Raw genomic sequence first — 17,875 nt, forward strand, 5'->3', positions numbered from 1 at the left:
CATTTTATTTTTCAAAATCAAAAGGTGCCAGAAAGTTAAACAGATTTGTAAATTACTTCTATATAAAAATCTTAACCCTTCCAGTACTTATCAGCTGCTGTATGCTCCAGAGGAAGTTGTGTAGTTCTTTTCTGTCTGACCACAGTGCTTTCTGCTGACACCTCTGTCCGTGTCAGGAACTGTCCAGAGCAGGAGAGGTTTACTATGGGATTAGCTCCTGCTCTGGACAGTTCCTCACATGGACAGACGTGGCAGCATAGGTGGTCAGACAGAACAGAACAGCTCAACTTCCTCTGTAGCATACAGCAGCTGATAAGTACTGGAAGAATTTAGATTTATATATAGAAGTAATTTACAAATCTGTATAACTTTCTAACTTTCTGTATAACTTTCCACTCCGGTGGAAACATAGTTTTTCACAGGAGTACCCCTTTAATGAAAAATCTTTGACCCTGTTTTGCATTAACCAGTTGACCACTTGCTGTCTAACATATTCCGCACCTAACACCTTGTACCTTGGCTAATATTTTTGTAATTGTGGTGGCGGGGTGTGAGGTGCCGGAAAGATGTTGTTCTCCTAGGGGCAGATGGCATTAACCCCTTGTATTCGTGACGCCAGGGTGTGGTTTAGCCTATAACCACCCGAAAGTATACCGCTGGATCCTGGGCTAGGCACGGGGGTAATAAAGACTCTGACGCCAAGTTATGGACAACGGTAGCTGTACTGAGGGTGGACAGATGGTAAAGTCTATACAGTTCAGCCAGGGCCCAAGGAGGTGACCAGTGACTCAGTGACCTTTAGGGCTTGCTGGGACTTGTCGTAGGACTAGACAATGAAGTGCAGGCCACGTTGCTTGACAATTTGAAAGAGACTGACTGACTTGACTGATGACGGACAATGCTGCAGGTTTGGATTACTTGCACTTGACTGTGACTGCAGGACTCGAGTTGAGGCTCCAAAACTCTGGACCTACACACTAGGCCCGACTGACCTCAGCAACAAGAGCTCTAAGCTCCAAGAGAGTAAGGATAGCTCCACCCAGGACTTATATGGGGGAGACTAGCAGGGAGCCCATAGGTCACCCCTGGGATCACCTGGTCACTGGTACCTCCTGGGTAATAATCACATGGTATGTCACATGGTATAACTCTTAAAGTGATAACACATTTTATACAGTACAACATATTGACAATGGGGAAACTAATGCAGGGGGCACTGGGGACACTGAAGGAAGCCGCCTGACAGGGCAGCAGGAGTACCGGGTAACACCTCCAGTACTGGGCCTCCACATAATTATCTTGGAAGTCAAATGGTTAAATACCTGACAATCTCTCAAAATTTACATCCCGGCAGCCATGATTGTTACTATCGGTGATTTAGTTTGTTCCCCACGTTCATTTATCCTCCAATTTAGTTGAGCTTTTCAAGTTCCTCTAAAGTTCTTACAAATGTGAAGGAACCAGTCTCCCTGACAACACAGGACCGAATGGATCCCCAAAAAAAGATAAACGTGTTCAACAGAAGAAGGAAAACGTGGCTAAATCTCCATGGAAACGCTCGTCTCCCTCCCGGACTCAATTATTGGGGCTAGAAAACATTGAGATATTCAAGAACCTTGTAATTGCATATACAGAGATAACGTAAAAAGTCAGGGCTGGAATTAAACAAGCAAATGTCATAATAAATAGTAATCTTTTCCATACTTAACAAATTGTGGGGATGAACCAATCTCGCGCTTCTTTAATCTCTGAAGAACGGCAGACACCTGGGAATGTGCCAATGTGTGACATATACGCAGATAGGACGCAGCAGCCATCTGCTCCCAATGTCAGGCCTCATGGATATCTCCGCTATCGGCCTCTCAGTAATTACATTAAGCAAACACCAACATACAACTTGGTATTACTTGTCGGCAACAAAGTTCTTCAGTTTTGTACATATGGTTATTAAGATAAAGACCAAAAGTCACGGTGATCTCTGATTTACTTGAAGAGAATCACTCTGACACAAGGTGTTTAAGCTCCTAACATCAATCAAAGGGATATTGTAGGGGGAGAAATACTGGCAGAATACTAATAAGATAGTCATGTTTAATATAGCTAGCACATGAGAAAAAAATTAAAGGGGTACTCCGGTGTAAAAATTTTTTTTTTAAAATCAACTAGGGACATCTATAGTGCAAAATAACTTATCCCCATCCGAAGGATAAGGGATAAGTTAAAGATCTCAGGGGGTCCGAGCACTGGGGCCCCCCGCAATCTTTGGTAAGGGGCCACAGCAATATACAGGAAAGGGGGCGTTCCGTCCTCGCATGACGCGGTGGCCGACACGCCCCCTCCATGTACCCCATAGCGATACATGGAGGGGGCGTGTCTGCCGCGGCTTTCTGATGGGGAAAAAACTTCACTTCCTGCGGACTGCCGCGGCCCTGTCCAGGAGATCCCGGGGGGGCCCCATCGCTCGGACCTCCCGCGATCTATAACTTATCCCCTATCCTTTGGATAGGGGATAAGTTATTTTGCATTTTAAACAGATTCGTAAATTACAAAAAAGAAAAGAAAAATAGCCAGCACAACTAACTAATACACAGGTGCACGCTGCTGTGGCAAATACAGAATGTACAAAAAAGAAAGAAAGGTTGCAGCAGCACTCTTGGTCAAAAAATGGAGGCTCTTAGCACACTTTTTGATCAAACCGTGTCCCCCATCTACCACGCGGAGGTGGCCTCATTTCGTATTGGACCCTAACATGCTAAATCAATTCACCTTCTGCTGGGCACATGGCCTCTGACTGGGTGACATGCAGGATCCACTATCAAATTGAAATTAAAACCTCCTATGAGGTGGCCCCATTTTGGATGGGACCCTGACATGTTTAACCTGTTGAGGACCAAGAACGTACCGGTACGTCCTGAGTATCTCCCTTTATATAAAGCGGTGCCACGGCGTGACACTGCGTCATAGCGGGTTGGGCCCGGCACCTACCAATGGCCGGGACCCGTGGCTAATAGCGTACGGCACTGATCCCTTTAGATGCGGCATTCAAAGTTTATCGCCACGTCTAAAGTGAAACTAAACTAGCTCAGTGGCTAGCTCAGCGGGCAGTTCGGGATCGCCGCGATGAAATCGCGGCATCCCGAACAGCTATAAGGCAGCAGGAGGGTCCCTTGCCTTGCCTCCTGGTGTCCGATTGCCGAATGATTGCTCAGTGCCTGAGATCCAGGCATGAGCAGTCAAGCAGCAGAATCATTGATCAATGGTTTCCAATGGGAAACCATTGATCAATGTAAAAGATCAGTGTGTGTGTGCAGTGTTATAGGTCCCTATGGGAGCTATAACACTGCAAAAAAAAAAAAAGTGAAAAAAAGTTAATAAAGATCATTTAACCCCTTCCCTAATAAAAGTTTGAATCACCCCCCTTTTCCCATAAAAAAAAAAATGTGTAAATAAAAATAAACATATGTGGTATCGCCGCGTGTGGAAATGTCCGAATTATAAAAATGTATCATTAATTAAACCGTACGGTCAATGGCGTACGCGCAAAAAAATTCAAATGTCCAAAATAGTGTATTTTTGGTCACTATTTATATAATGAAAAAATGAATAAAAAGCGATCAAAAAGTCCGATCAATACAAGTATGGTACTGATAAAAACTTCAGATCACAGCACAAAAAATTAGCCCTAATACCGGCCCGTACGTTGAAAAATAAAAAAGTTATAGGGGTCAGAAGATGACAATTTTTAACGTATACATTTTCCTGCATGTAGTTATGATTTTTTCCGGAAGTACGACAAAATCAAACCTATATAAGTAGGGTATCATTTTAACCGTATGGACCTACAGAATAAAGATAAGGTGTCATTTTTACCGAAAAATGTACTGCGTAGAAACGGAAGCCCCCAATAGTTACAAAATGGTGTTTTTTCTTAAATTTTGTTTCACAATGATTTCTTTTTTCCTGTTTCGTAGTAAATTTTTGGGTAAAATGACTGATGTCATTACAAAGCAGAATTGGTGGCGCAAAAAATAAGCCATCATATGGATTTTTAGGTAGAAGAGTTAGGCTCGGATTCCACTTGTTTTTTTTTTCTGTCAGTTTTTGCAGATCTGCCACTGCAGTTTTTGAGCCAAAGTCAGAAGTGGATCCATAAGGGAGGAGAAGTGTAAGTCCTTCCTTTATATGTCCTATTCCTTTTGAATACACTTCTGGCTTTGGCTCAAAAACTGCAGTGGCAGATCTCCAAAAACTGCCAGAAAAAAAACCAAGTGGAATACTAACTTTATGATTTTTTAAAGGTAAGGAGGAAAAAATGAAAAAGCAAAAATGGAAAAAACCCTGGTCCTTAAAGGGGTATTCCAGGAAAAACTTTTTATTTATTTATATATATATATATATATATATATATATATATATATATATATATATATATATCAGCTGGCTCCAGAAAGTTAAGCAGATTTGTAAATTACTTCTATTAAAAAATCTTAATCCTTTCAGTACTTATGAGCTTCTGAAGTTAAGGTTGTTCTTTTCTGTCTAAATCCTCTCTGATGACACGTGTCTCGGGAAACGCCCAGTTTAGAAGAGGTTTGCTATGGGGATTTGCTTCTAAACTGGGTGTTTCCCGAGACATGTATCATCAGAGAGGATTTAGACAGAAAAGAACAACCTTAACTTCAGAAGCTCATAAGTACTGAAAGGATTAAGATTTTTTTAATAGAAGTAATTTACAAATCTGTTTAACTTTCTGGAGCCAGTTGATATATAAAAAAAAAAGTTTTTTCCTGGATAACCCCTTTAAGGGGTTAATTTACTCCCCTTCTGCTGGGCATATGGTCTCTGATTGGGTAACATGCAGGATCCACTACCAATTTAAAACCACCTGTGAACAGGGAGGGGTGCAGGGCTAGAGAGGGTGCCACTCATGAGGCCACCTCCACGTGGTGGTTGGGGGACACGTTTTGATGAAAAAGTGCGCTAAGAGCCTCCATTTTTTTTTTTTTACCAAGAGTGCTGCTGCAACCTTTCTTTCTTATTTGTACATTCTGTATTTGCCACAGCAGCGTGCACCTGTGTATTAGGTAGGTGTGCTGGCTATTTTCTTTTTTGTGTTTATGCTTTACAAGCAAGGGGGAGTGGCACCCTCTCTAGCCCTGCACCCCTCCCTATTCACAGGAGCTTTTAAATTGGTAGTGGATCCTGCATGTCACCCAATCAGAGACAATATGCCCAGCAGAAGGGGAGTAAATGAAATAGGTCAGGGTCCCATCCAAAATGGGGCTACCTCATGAATAGAGGGGGCGTGGCGTGACGTCACATTTCCAGTCCCGGAAAAAAAGAGCTTTCCGAGAAGCAGCCCCGTATAGAATGCGGGTGCTGCACGGAGATTGCGGGGGTTCCAGTGGCAGGCCCCCCCCCGTGGTCAGACATCCTATCCTTTGGAATACCCCTTTAAGATGCTAGCGCTAGGATAACCCAAGTGAACTCTTAATACCTATATGTGGGTTGGTGTCAGTTCACACAGTTTTGATACCTTTTCTTACCCACAGTGAATATTAAAGAGACATATTGCCATTAGGAGAAAGTGATTTGACCTAAAATCACAACTTCAGTGTTTTATGAAGATTTTACATTTTAAGGCTATGTTCACACATTGGATTTTTACTGCATTTTTTCCTCCCATTTTTCTGTATTTTAGTAGTTTTTGCAGCAGTTTTCCAAAATTGTGGTAAAAATGTAATGTTTTTACCATATTTTGCATAATTATAGTACAATATCTCCATGATTTTGGAAAAATCACAGCAAAAACATAGAAAAAGAAGCAAGAAGTGCAATGTGTGAACACAGTCTCATAGGAGGTGTATAACTCCTGTAACTCCTGATCCCATAGATATAGCAGAGGGAGCTGAGAGGGGAGGGGTCTGAGAGCTGATGGGAGGGATCTAGTAAGTCATGATGTCATCCTGGAGTCCAGAGGAAGTCAGAGTCAGACATCCTGTTGTAACCATTAGGCACTGAAAGATTTGGAGAGTCAGAATGGTGATCACATGACCAAATTAGAGTAACAAAGCACATGGCCGCAGTTGCGCTGGAATACAAGTGGTACTGTATGACTAGTGATAGTGAGTGTGTATGATATAGGCAGAAAAAAACCCTTCTTTAACATTTAGTTCCGAACGCTGTGTGCGCGCTGCGGTGGTCAGCCACGCCTCCCTTGTGACATCACACAACGCCCCCTCAATGCAAGTTAGCGTAGTTCATAATATAGCGTCTGTACCTGTGTTTGATGGATGGTCTCACAATTCTTATGTGATCTTTGCCCCATTATTTATTTTTAAAAGCATACAAAATGAGTGTTGTCTTAGCTTTTCCCAGGTTGCAATGCATCCCGAGACATTACATGACTAGTGAGGTGTTCAAAGGGAGCATGGCAGTGCTTCAATGGGTGAAGCGGCTGCTGGGTGGGGGGGGGGAGATCATTCTGCAAAGGGTGGGGTGACTGATGTGTGAGAGAGAAAAGTGAACTCACACCTACAAACATGGATGGATCCTGGGATTTGTAGTTGGAGGGAGGGATCCTCAGCACTTCTAATCTGAGGAGACTAATTCTAGTCAGTGAGTCTAGGTGTAGCCAGAGTCAGGAACAGCTTATACAAGTAGGACACTACATTCCTAGTCCTGTCTACAGTTAATTCTTCAGCACTGATAAAGTCCAGCTCCAAGGATAAAAGGTCTTTACAGAAATGAGAACAAAGTGGTAGGATAGCATTTAGCAGAAGTACATTTTTGGGACCTTATTACACAAGAAAACTGGGTGTGATCTTGCCTCATGTCACAGCAAAGTCCATAGAAGAAAGTGCAACACAGTCAGTCTACATCCTTAAAGAGGTACTCCGCTCCTAGACATCTTATCCCCTATCCAAAGGATAAGGGATAAGATGTCTGATCGCAGGGGTCCTTCCGCTGGGACCCCCGCAATCTCCCTGCGGCACCTGGTGTTTGTTTAGCGCATCGAGTGCAGCGCAGGAGGCTCGTGACGCCACTTTCATGCCCCACTCGTAACGTCACGGCCACGCCCCCTCCCATAGACTTGCATTGAGGGGGCATGGCCGTGACTTCACGAGCGGGGCGTGACCGTGACGTCACGAGCCTATGCCCCACATCGCCAGTCACTGGAGATCTGGGGTGCCGCAGCCGAGATCACGGGGGTCCCCAGCTGCAGGACCCCTGCGATCAGACATCTTATCCCTTAACCTTTGGATAGGGGATAAGATGTCTAGGGGCAGAGTTCCCCCTTTAAGGGCCTTCTTAAGTCTAGGTACAGAGAAAATACTGGAGTTGACATTTATAAGAAAGTCAAGGGCAACTACAAGTAAAAAAGAATAGCACTAAAGCAACAAATCAGCATATAAGACACAACTCTAAAAGGGACAGTGACTAGTGACTTCATACTGCTTTCTCCGGAAATAAAAGTATATTCCAAAAGAACTGTACAAAACTCCTTCACCATTGTAAAGTATTTGCATTGTACTGATCCGCTCTGAATCTCTGCTATGTGAACACAGAATCCATGTGAAATAGATGGGAGTGCTGCAAGGCGCGATCCGTACGGAATTCCTTGTGGATATTTGTGGATTATTCCTTACCTGTAGCTCTGGGGGAATGCCTGGATATCCTTTTTCCCCTTTCAGACCTGGGTTGCCCCGATCCCCTCTCATGCCCATGTCTCCTTTGTCGCCCTTCTCCCCCTTTACTCCTTCTTGTCCCATTGCCCCATTGTTTCCATTATTTCCATGATTTCCTGAAGAGAAAAAAAAATGTATAGTGAGACAGTGAAATTGTCATAATGTATAAGTTGATGAAGCTACTAAGGTCATGAAAACAATAGGGGACCACAATGCTACCACTATATTATGTATAGTATCTCCTATAAGGGAGTCCACCCCTCACATTATATATAGTATCTCCTATAAGGGAGTCCACCCCTCACATTATATACAGTATCTCCCATAAGTGACTCCACCCCTCACATTATATATAGTATCTCCTATAAGGGAGTCCACCCCTCACATTATATATACAGTATCTCCTATAAGTGAGTCCACCCCTCACATTATATATATATAGTATCTCCTATAAGTGACTCCACCCCTCACATTATATATACAGTATCTCCCATAAGTGAGTCCACCCCTCACATTATATATACAGTATCTCCCATAAGTGAGTCCACCCCTCACATTATATATACAGTATCTCCTATAAGTGACTCCACCCCTCACATTATATATAGTATCTCCTATAAGGGAGTCCACCCCTCACATTATATATATATAGTATCTCCTATAAGTGAGTCCACCCCTCACATTATATATATATAGTATCTCCTATAAGTGACTCCACCCCTCACATTATATATACAGTATCTCCCATAAGTGACTCCACCCCTCACATTATATATACAGTATCTCCCATAAGTGAGTCCACCCCTCACATTATATATACAGTATCTCCCATAAGTGACTCCACCCCTCACATTATATACAGTATCTCCCATAAGTGACTCCACCCCTCACATTATATATACAGTATATCCCATAAGTGAGTCCACCCCTCACATTATATATACAGTATCTCCCATAAGTGAGTCCACCCCTCACATTATATATACAGTATCTCCCATAAGTGAGTCCACCCCTCACATTATATATACAGTATCTCCCATAAGTGAGTCCATCCCTCACATTATATATACAGTATCTCCCATAAGTGACTCCACCCCTCACATTATATACAGTATCTCCCATAAGTGAGTCCACCCCTCACATTATATATACAGTATCTCCCATAAGTGAGTCCACCCCTCACATTATATATACAGTATCTCCCATAAGTGAGTCCACCCCTCACATTTATATATACAGTATATCCCATAAGTGAGTCCACCCCTCACATTATATATACAGTATCTCCTATAAGTGAGTCCACCCCTCACATTATATATAGTATCTCCTATAAGGGAGTCCACCCCTCACATTATATATATATAGTATCTCCTATAAGTGACTCCACCCCTCACATTATATATACAGTATCTCCCATAAGTGAGTCCATCCCTCACATTATATATACAGTATCTCCCATAAGTGACTCCACCCCTCACATTATATACAGTATCTCCCATAAGTGAGTCCACCCCTCACATTATATATACAGTATCTCCCATAAGTGACTCCACCCCTCACATTATATATACAGTATCTCCCATAAGTGAGTCCACCCCTCACATTATATACGGTATCTCCCATAAGTGACTCCACCCCTCACATTATATATACAGTATCTCCCATAAGTGAGTCCACCCCTCACATTATATATACAGTATCTCCCATAAGTGAGTCCACCCCTCACATTATATATACCGTATCTCCCATAAGTGAGTCCACCCCTCACATTATATATACAGTATATCCCATAAGTGACTCCACCCCTCACATTATATACAGTATCTCCCATAAGTGAGTCCACCCCTCACATTATATATACAGTATCTCCCATAAGTGAGTCCACCCCTCACATTATATATACAGTATATCCCATAAGTGAGTCCACCCCTCACATTATATACAGTATATCCCATAAGTGAGTCCACTCCTCACATTATATATACAGTATATCCCATACGTGAGTCCACCCCTCACATTATATATACAGTATATCCCATAAGTGAGTCCATCCCTCACATTATATATACAGTATCTCCCATAAGTGACTCCACCCCTCACATTATATATACAGTATATCCCATAAGTGACTCCACCCCTCACATTATATATACAGTATCTCCTATAAGTGAGTCCACCCCTCACATTATATACAGTATATCCCATAAGTGAGTCCACCCCTCACATTATATATACAGTATATCCCATAAGTGAGTCCACCCCTCACATTATATATACAGTATCTCCCATAAGTGAGTCCACCCCTCACATTATATATACAGTATCTCCCATAAGTGAGTCCACCCCTCACATTATATACAGTATATCCCATAAGTGAGTCCACCCCTCACATTATATATACAGTATATCCCATAAGTGACTCCACCCCTCACATTATATATACAGTATCTCCCATACGTGACTCCACCCCTCACATTATATATACAGTATATCCCATAAGTGAGTCCACCCCTCACATTATATATACAGTATCTCCTATAAGTGAGTCCACCCCTCACATTATATACAGTATATCCCATAAGTGACTCCCCCCCTCACATTATATATACAGTATCTCCTATAAGTGAGTCCACCCCTCACATTATATATACAGTATCTCCTATAAGTGACTCCACCCCTCACATTATATATACAGTATATCCTATAAGTGAGTCCACCCCTCACATTATATATATATAGTATCTTCCATAAGTGACTCCACCCCTCACATTATATATACAGTATCTCCCATAAGTGAGTCCACCCCTCACATTATATATAGTATCTCCGATAAGTGAGTCCACCCCTCACATTATATATACAGTATATCCCATAAGTGAGTCCACCCCTCACATTATATACAGTATCTCCCATAAGTGACTCCACCCCTCACATTATATACAGTATATCCCATAAGTGACTCCACCCCTCACATTATATATACAGTATATCCTGTAAGTGAGTCCACCCCTCACATTATATATACAGTATCTCCCATAAGTGAGTCCACCCCTCACATTATATATACAGTATCTACCATAAGTGACTCCACCCCTCACATTATATACAGTATCTCCTATAAGTGAGTCCACCCCTCACATTATATACAGTATCTCCCATAAGTGACTCCACCCCTCACATTATATATAGTATCTCCTATAAGTGAGTCCACCCCTCACATTATATATACAGTATCTCCCATAAGTGAGTCCACCCCTCACATTATATATACAGTATCTCCCATAAGTGAGTCCACCCCTCACGTTATATACAGTATCTCCTATAAGTGAGTCCACCCCTCACATTATATACAGTATCTCCCATAAGTGAGTCCACCCCTCACATTATATACAGTATCTCCTATAAGTGACTCCACCCCTCACATTATATATACAGTATCTCCCATAAGTGAGTCCACCCCTCACATTATATATACAGTATCTCCCATAAGTGAGTCCACCCCTCACATTATATATACAGTATATCCCATAAGTGAGTCCACCCCTCACATTATATATACAGTATCTCCCATAAGTGAGTCCACCCCTCACATTATATATACAGTATATCCCATAAGTGAGTCCACCCCTCACATTATATATACAGTATCTCCCATAAGTGAGTCCACCCCTCACATTATATACAGTATATCCCATAAGTGAGTCCACCCCTCACATTATATATACAGTATATCCCATAAGTGAGTCCACCCCTCACATTATATATACAGTATCTCCTATAAGTGAGTCCACCCCTCACATTATATATACAGTATCTCCCATAAGTGAGTCCACCCCTCACATTATATACAGTATCTCCCATAAGTGAGTCCACCCCTCACATTATATACAGTATCTCCCATAAGTGACTCCACCCCTCACATTATGTATACAGCATCTCCCATAAGTGAGTCCACCCCTCACATTATATATACAATATATCCCATAAGTGAGTCCACCCCTCACATTATATATACAATATATCCCATAAGTGAGTCCACCCCTCACATTATATATACAGTATATCCCATAAGTGAGTCCACCCCTCACATTATATATACAGCATCTCCCATAAGTGAGTCCACCCCTCACATTATATATACAATATATCCCATAAGTGACTCCACCCCTCACATTATATATACAGTATCTCCCATAAGTGAGTCCACCCCTCACATTATATATACAGTATATCCCATAAGTGAGTCCACCCCTCACATTATATATACAGTATCTCCCATAAGTGAGTCCACCCCTCACATTATATATACAGTATCTCCCAGAAGTGAGTCCACCCCTCACATTATATATACAGTATCTCCCATAAGTGAGTCCACCCCTCACATTATATATACAGTATATCCCATAAGTGACTCCACCCCTCACATTATATATACAGTATATCCCATAAGTGAGTCCACCCCTCACATTATATATACAGTATATCCCATAAGTGACTCCACCCCTCACATTATATATATAGTATCTCCCATAAGTGAGTCCACCCCTCACATTATACATACAATATATCCCATAAGTGAGTCCACCCCTCACATTATATACAGTATCACCCATAAGTGAGTCCACCCCTCACATTATATATACAGTATCTCCCATAAGTGAGTCCACCCCTCACATTATATACAGTATATCCCATACGTGAGTCCACCCCTCACATTATATATATAGTATCTCCCATAAGTGAGTCCACCCCTCACATTATATACAGTATATCCCATACGTGAGTCCACCCCTCACATTATATATACAGTATCTCCCATAAGGGACTCCACCCCTCACATTATATATACAGTAGTGTTGAGCGGCATAGGCCATATTCGAATTCGCGAATATTCGCGAATATATGGACGAATATTCGTCATATATTCGCGAATATTCGCATATTCGTTATATTCCCGTTTTATTTTCGCATATGCGCAAATTCGCGTATGTGAAAAGTAACATATATGAAAATTCGCATATGCGAATATTAGCATATGCGAATTTTCGCAAGCCAGCCTCACACAGTAGTATTACAGCCTTCTTTACACCACACAAGCTGGAAGCAGAGAGGGGTGATCACTGTGATGTGTACTGTGAAAAAAAAAACAAAAAAAAAACGAATATTCGTAATTACGAATATATAGCGCTATATTCGCGAAATTCGCGAATTCGCGAATATGCGATATTCGCGAATAATATTCGAATTGCGAATATTCGCGAGCAACACTAATATACAGTATCTCCCATAAGTGAGTCCACCCCTCACATTATATATACAGTATCTCCCATAGTATCTCCCATAAGTGAGTCCTCCCCTCACATTATATATACAGTATCTCCCATAAGTGAGTCCACCCCTCACATTATATATACAGTATCTCCCATAAGTGACTCCACCCCTCACATTATATATACAGTATATCCCATAAGTGACTCCACCCCTCACATTATATATACAGTATCTCCCATAAGTGAGTCCACCCCTCACATTATATACAGTATATCCCATAAGTGAGTCCACCCCTCACATTATATATACAGTATCTCCCATAAGTGAGTCCACCCCTCACATTATATATACAGTATATCCCATAAGTGAGTCCACCCCTCACATTATATATACAGTATCTCCCATAAGGGAGTCCACCCCTCACATTATATATACAGTATATCCCATAAGTGAGTCCACCCCTCACATTATATACAGTATCTCCCATAAGTGAGTCCACCCCTCACATTATATACAGTATCTCCCATAAGTGAGTCCACCCCTCACATTATATATACAGTATCTCCCATAAGTGACTCCACCCCTCACATTATATATACAGTATCTCCCATAAGTGAGTCCACCCCTCACATTATATATACAGTATATCCCATACGTGAGTCCACCCCTCACATTATATATACAGTATATCCCATACGTGAGTCCACCCCTCACATTATATATACAGTATCTCCCATAAGTGACTCCACCCCTCACATTATATATACAGTATCTCCCATAAGTGAGTCCGTCCCTCACATTATATATACAGTATCTCCCATAAGTGAGTCCACCCCTCACATTATATACAGTATCTCCCATAAGTGAGTCCACCCCTCACATTATATACAGTATATCCCATAAGTGACTCCACCCCTCACATTATATATACAGTATCTCCCATAAGTGAGTCCACCCCTCACATTATATATACAGTATCTCCCATAAGTGAGTCCACCCCTCACATTATATATACAATATATCCCATAAGTGACTCCACCCCTCACATTATATATACAGTATCTCCCATAAGTGAGTCCACCCCTCACATTATATATACAGTATCTCCCATAAGTGAGTCCACCCCTCACATTATATACAGTATCTCCCCTAAGTGACTCCACCCCTCACATTATATACAGTATCTACCATAAGTGAGTCCACCCCTCACATTATATATACAGTATCTCCCATAAGTGAGTCCACCCCTCACATTATATATACAGTATCTCCCATAAGTGAGTCCACCCCTCACATTATATACAGTATCTCCCATAAGTGACTCCACCCCTCACATTATATATACAGTATCTCCCATAAGTGAGTCCACCCCTCACATTATATATACAGTATCTCCCATAAGTGAGTCCACCCCTCACATTATATACAGTATCTCCCATAAGTGACTCCACCCCTCACATTATATATACAGTATCTCCCATAAGTGAGTCCACCCCTCACATTATATATACAGTATCTCCCATAAGTGAGTCCACCCCTCACATTATATATACCGTATCTCCCATAAGTGAGTCCACCCCTCACATTATACACAGTATCTCCCATAAGTGAGTTCACCCCTCATATTATATATACAGTATCTACCATAAGTGAGTCCACCCCTCACATTATATATACAGTATCTCCCATAAGTGAGTCCACCCCTCACATTATATATACAGTATCTCCCATAAGTGAGTCCACCCCTCACATTATATACAGTATCTCCCATAAGTGACTCCACCCCTCACATTATATATACAGTATCTCCCATAAGTGAGTCCACCCCTCACATTATATATACAGTATCTCCCATAAGTGAGTCCACCCCTCACATTATATATACCGTATCTCCCATAAGTGAGTCCACCCCTCACATTATACACAGTATCTCCCATAAGTGAGTTCACCCCTCATATTATATATACAGTATCTCCCATAAGTGAGTCCACCCCTCACATTATATATACAGTATCTCCCATAAGTGAGTCCACCCCTCACATTATATATACAGTATATCCCATAAGTGAGTCCACCCCTCACATTATATATACAGTATCTCCCATAAGTGAGTCCACCCCTCATATTATATATACAGTATATCCCATACGTGAGTCCACCCCTCACACTATATATACAGTATATCCCATAAGTGAGTCCACCCCTCACATTATATATACAGTATCTCCCATAAGTGACTCCACCCCTCACATTATATATACAGTATCTCCCATAAGTGAGTCCATCCCTCACATTATATACAGTATCTCCCATAAGTGAGTCCACCCCTCACATTATATACAGTATCTCCCATAAGTGACTCCACCCCTCACATTATATACAGTATCTCCCATAAGTGAGTCCACCCCTCACATTATATATACAGTATCTCCCATAAGTGAGTCCACCCCTCACATTATACACAGTATTTCCCATAAGTGAGTTCACCCCTCATATTATATATACAGTATCTCCCATAAGTGAGTCCACCCCTCACATTATATACAGTATATCCCATAAGTGAGTCCACCCCTCACATTATATACAGTATATCCCATAAGTGAGTCCACCCCTCACATTATATATACAGTATCTCCCATAAGTGAGTCCACCCCTCACATTATATACAGTATATCCCATAAGTGAGTCCACCCCTCACATTATATACAGTATATCCCATAAGTGAGTCCACCCCTCACATTATATACAGTATCTCCCATAAGTGAGTCCACCCCTCACATTATATATACAGTATCTCCCATAAGTGAGTCCACCCCTCACATTATATACAGTATCTCCCATAAGTGAGTCCACCCCTCACATTATATATACAGTATATCCCATAAGTGAGTCCACCCCTCACATTATATACAGTATCTTATGTAAGTGAGTCCACCCCTCACATTATATACAGTATATCCTATAAGTGAGCCCACCCCTCACATTATATATACAGTATCTCCCATAAGTGAGTCCGCCCCTCACATTATATATACAGTATCTCCCATAAGTGAGTCCACCCCTCACATTATATATACAGTATATACCATAAGTGAGTCCACCCCTCACATTATATACAGTATCTCCCATAAGTGAGTCCGCCCCTCACATTATATATACAGTATCTCCCATAAGTGAGTCCACCCCTCACATTATATATACAGTATCTCCTATAAGTGAGTCCTCCCCTCACATTATATATACAGTATCTCCCATAAGTGAGTCCACCCCTCACATTATATATACAGTATCTCCCATAAGTGAGTCCTCCCCTCACATTATATATACAGTATCTCCCATAAGTGAGCCCACCCCTCACATTATATATACAGTATATCCCATAAGTGACTCCACCCCTCACATTATATATACAGTATCTCCCATAAGTGAGTCCACCCCTCACATTATATATACAGTATATCCCATAAGTGACTCCACCCCTCACATGATATATACAGTATCTCCCATAAGTGACTCCATCCCTCACATTATATACAGTATCTCCCATAAGTGAGTCCATCCCTCACATTATATATACAGTATCTCCTATAAGTGAGTCCACCCCTCACATTATATATACAGTATATCCCATAAGTGAGTCCACCCCTCACATTATATATACAGTATCTCCCATAAGTGAGTCCACCCCTCACATTATATATACAGTATCTCCCATAAGTGAGTCCACCCCTCACATTATATACAGTATCTCCCATAAGTGAGTCCACCCCTCACATTATATATACAGTATCTCCTATAAGTGAGTCCACCCCTCACATTATATATACAGTATCTCCCATAATTGAGTCCCCCCCTCACATTATATATACAGTATCTCCCATAAGTGAGTCCTCCCCTCACATTATATATACAGTATCTCCCATAAGTGAGTCCACCCCTCACATTATATATACAGTATCTCCCATAAGTGAGTCCACCCCTCACATTATATACGGTATCTCCCATAAGTGAGTCCACTCCTCACATTATATATACAGTATCTCCCATAAGGGAGTCCACCCCTCACATTATATATACAGTATCTCCCATAAGTGAGTCCACCCCTCACATTATATATACAGTATCTCCCATAAGTGAGTCCACCCCTCACATTATATACGGTATCTCCCATAAGTGAGTCCACTCCTCACATTATATATACAGTTTCCTCATCGTCCCTACAGCAGCACAGAAGGGATATATCAGATCCCGCTCCCATGTCAGGACCGTCCCCTAGAACTTAATTAATAATTAACACTTAATTAGTAACGGGGCTGGCCAGACCCCCATAAAGGCCCCTTTCACCAATGTCCCACCGTGTTTTGTTTCAGTCCTCACCTGTAGGATCGTCCATCCATCCATTCTGGCCTTGCGGGGTCCTGGCTGCCATGGTCCAAGCCATTGCGGGGTCTCTGGCAGGTACCTATGGGATATTTCGTTGGTTAAATACCGTTACGGGGCATCGGTTCCATGTAACCTATGAATACCTGGCCCGGTGCGGGGCCCCGGCGATAGAAAAGGTACCTAGACGTGACTGATGTGGTGTCCCGACAAAAATCTATGTGTTCCAGTCATAGCCGTGCGAGGTCCGGCGAGCTCATATGTCTAAAGGTCCGGTGCGGGGTCCCGGCATTACTAGACAGAATGCCGGCAGTAGCAGATTCCTGTAGTGCGGTGCGGGGTCTCCGCTTAGATTTGGCTGCAAAATTATATCAGGTACTGCTCTGTATTGCTGCCGTACTATGTACTAGTATACTTACTTGGTGCGCGCTGCTGCTGCGCTCCTGCTGTTGCTTCTCTCTGCCGGCGTTCAGCGCTTCAGGCGCGTGGTCCATGCGCGCGTCCTCCAGCTGTTTGTGTGCTGGGAGGGCGCGTGC

The 17,875-nt window shown here is 42.0% G+C and overlaps 1 protein-coding gene across 1 annotated transcript in view; it reads right to left on the reverse strand.

Moving 5' to 3' along the window:
• Positions 1 to 17,875, reverse strand: part of C1QTNF3 (C1q and TNF related 3) — a 74,522-nt gene that overhangs the window by 37,209 nt on the left and 19,438 nt on the right. The window contains exon 3 of the mRNA XM_056552555.1: positions 7,650 to 7,804. Within this exon, the coding sequence (XP_056408530.1) occupies positions 7,650 to 7,804 (155 nt within the window). The remainder of the gene's footprint in view (positions 1 to 7,649; positions 7,805 to 17,875) is intronic.

This window comes from Hyla sarda, chromosome 1, assembly GCF_029499605.1.
Source record: "Hyla sarda isolate aHylSar1 chromosome 1, aHylSar1.hap1, whole genome shotgun sequence".
NCBI lineage: Eukaryota > Metazoa > Chordata > Amphibia > Anura > Hylidae > Hyla > Hyla sarda.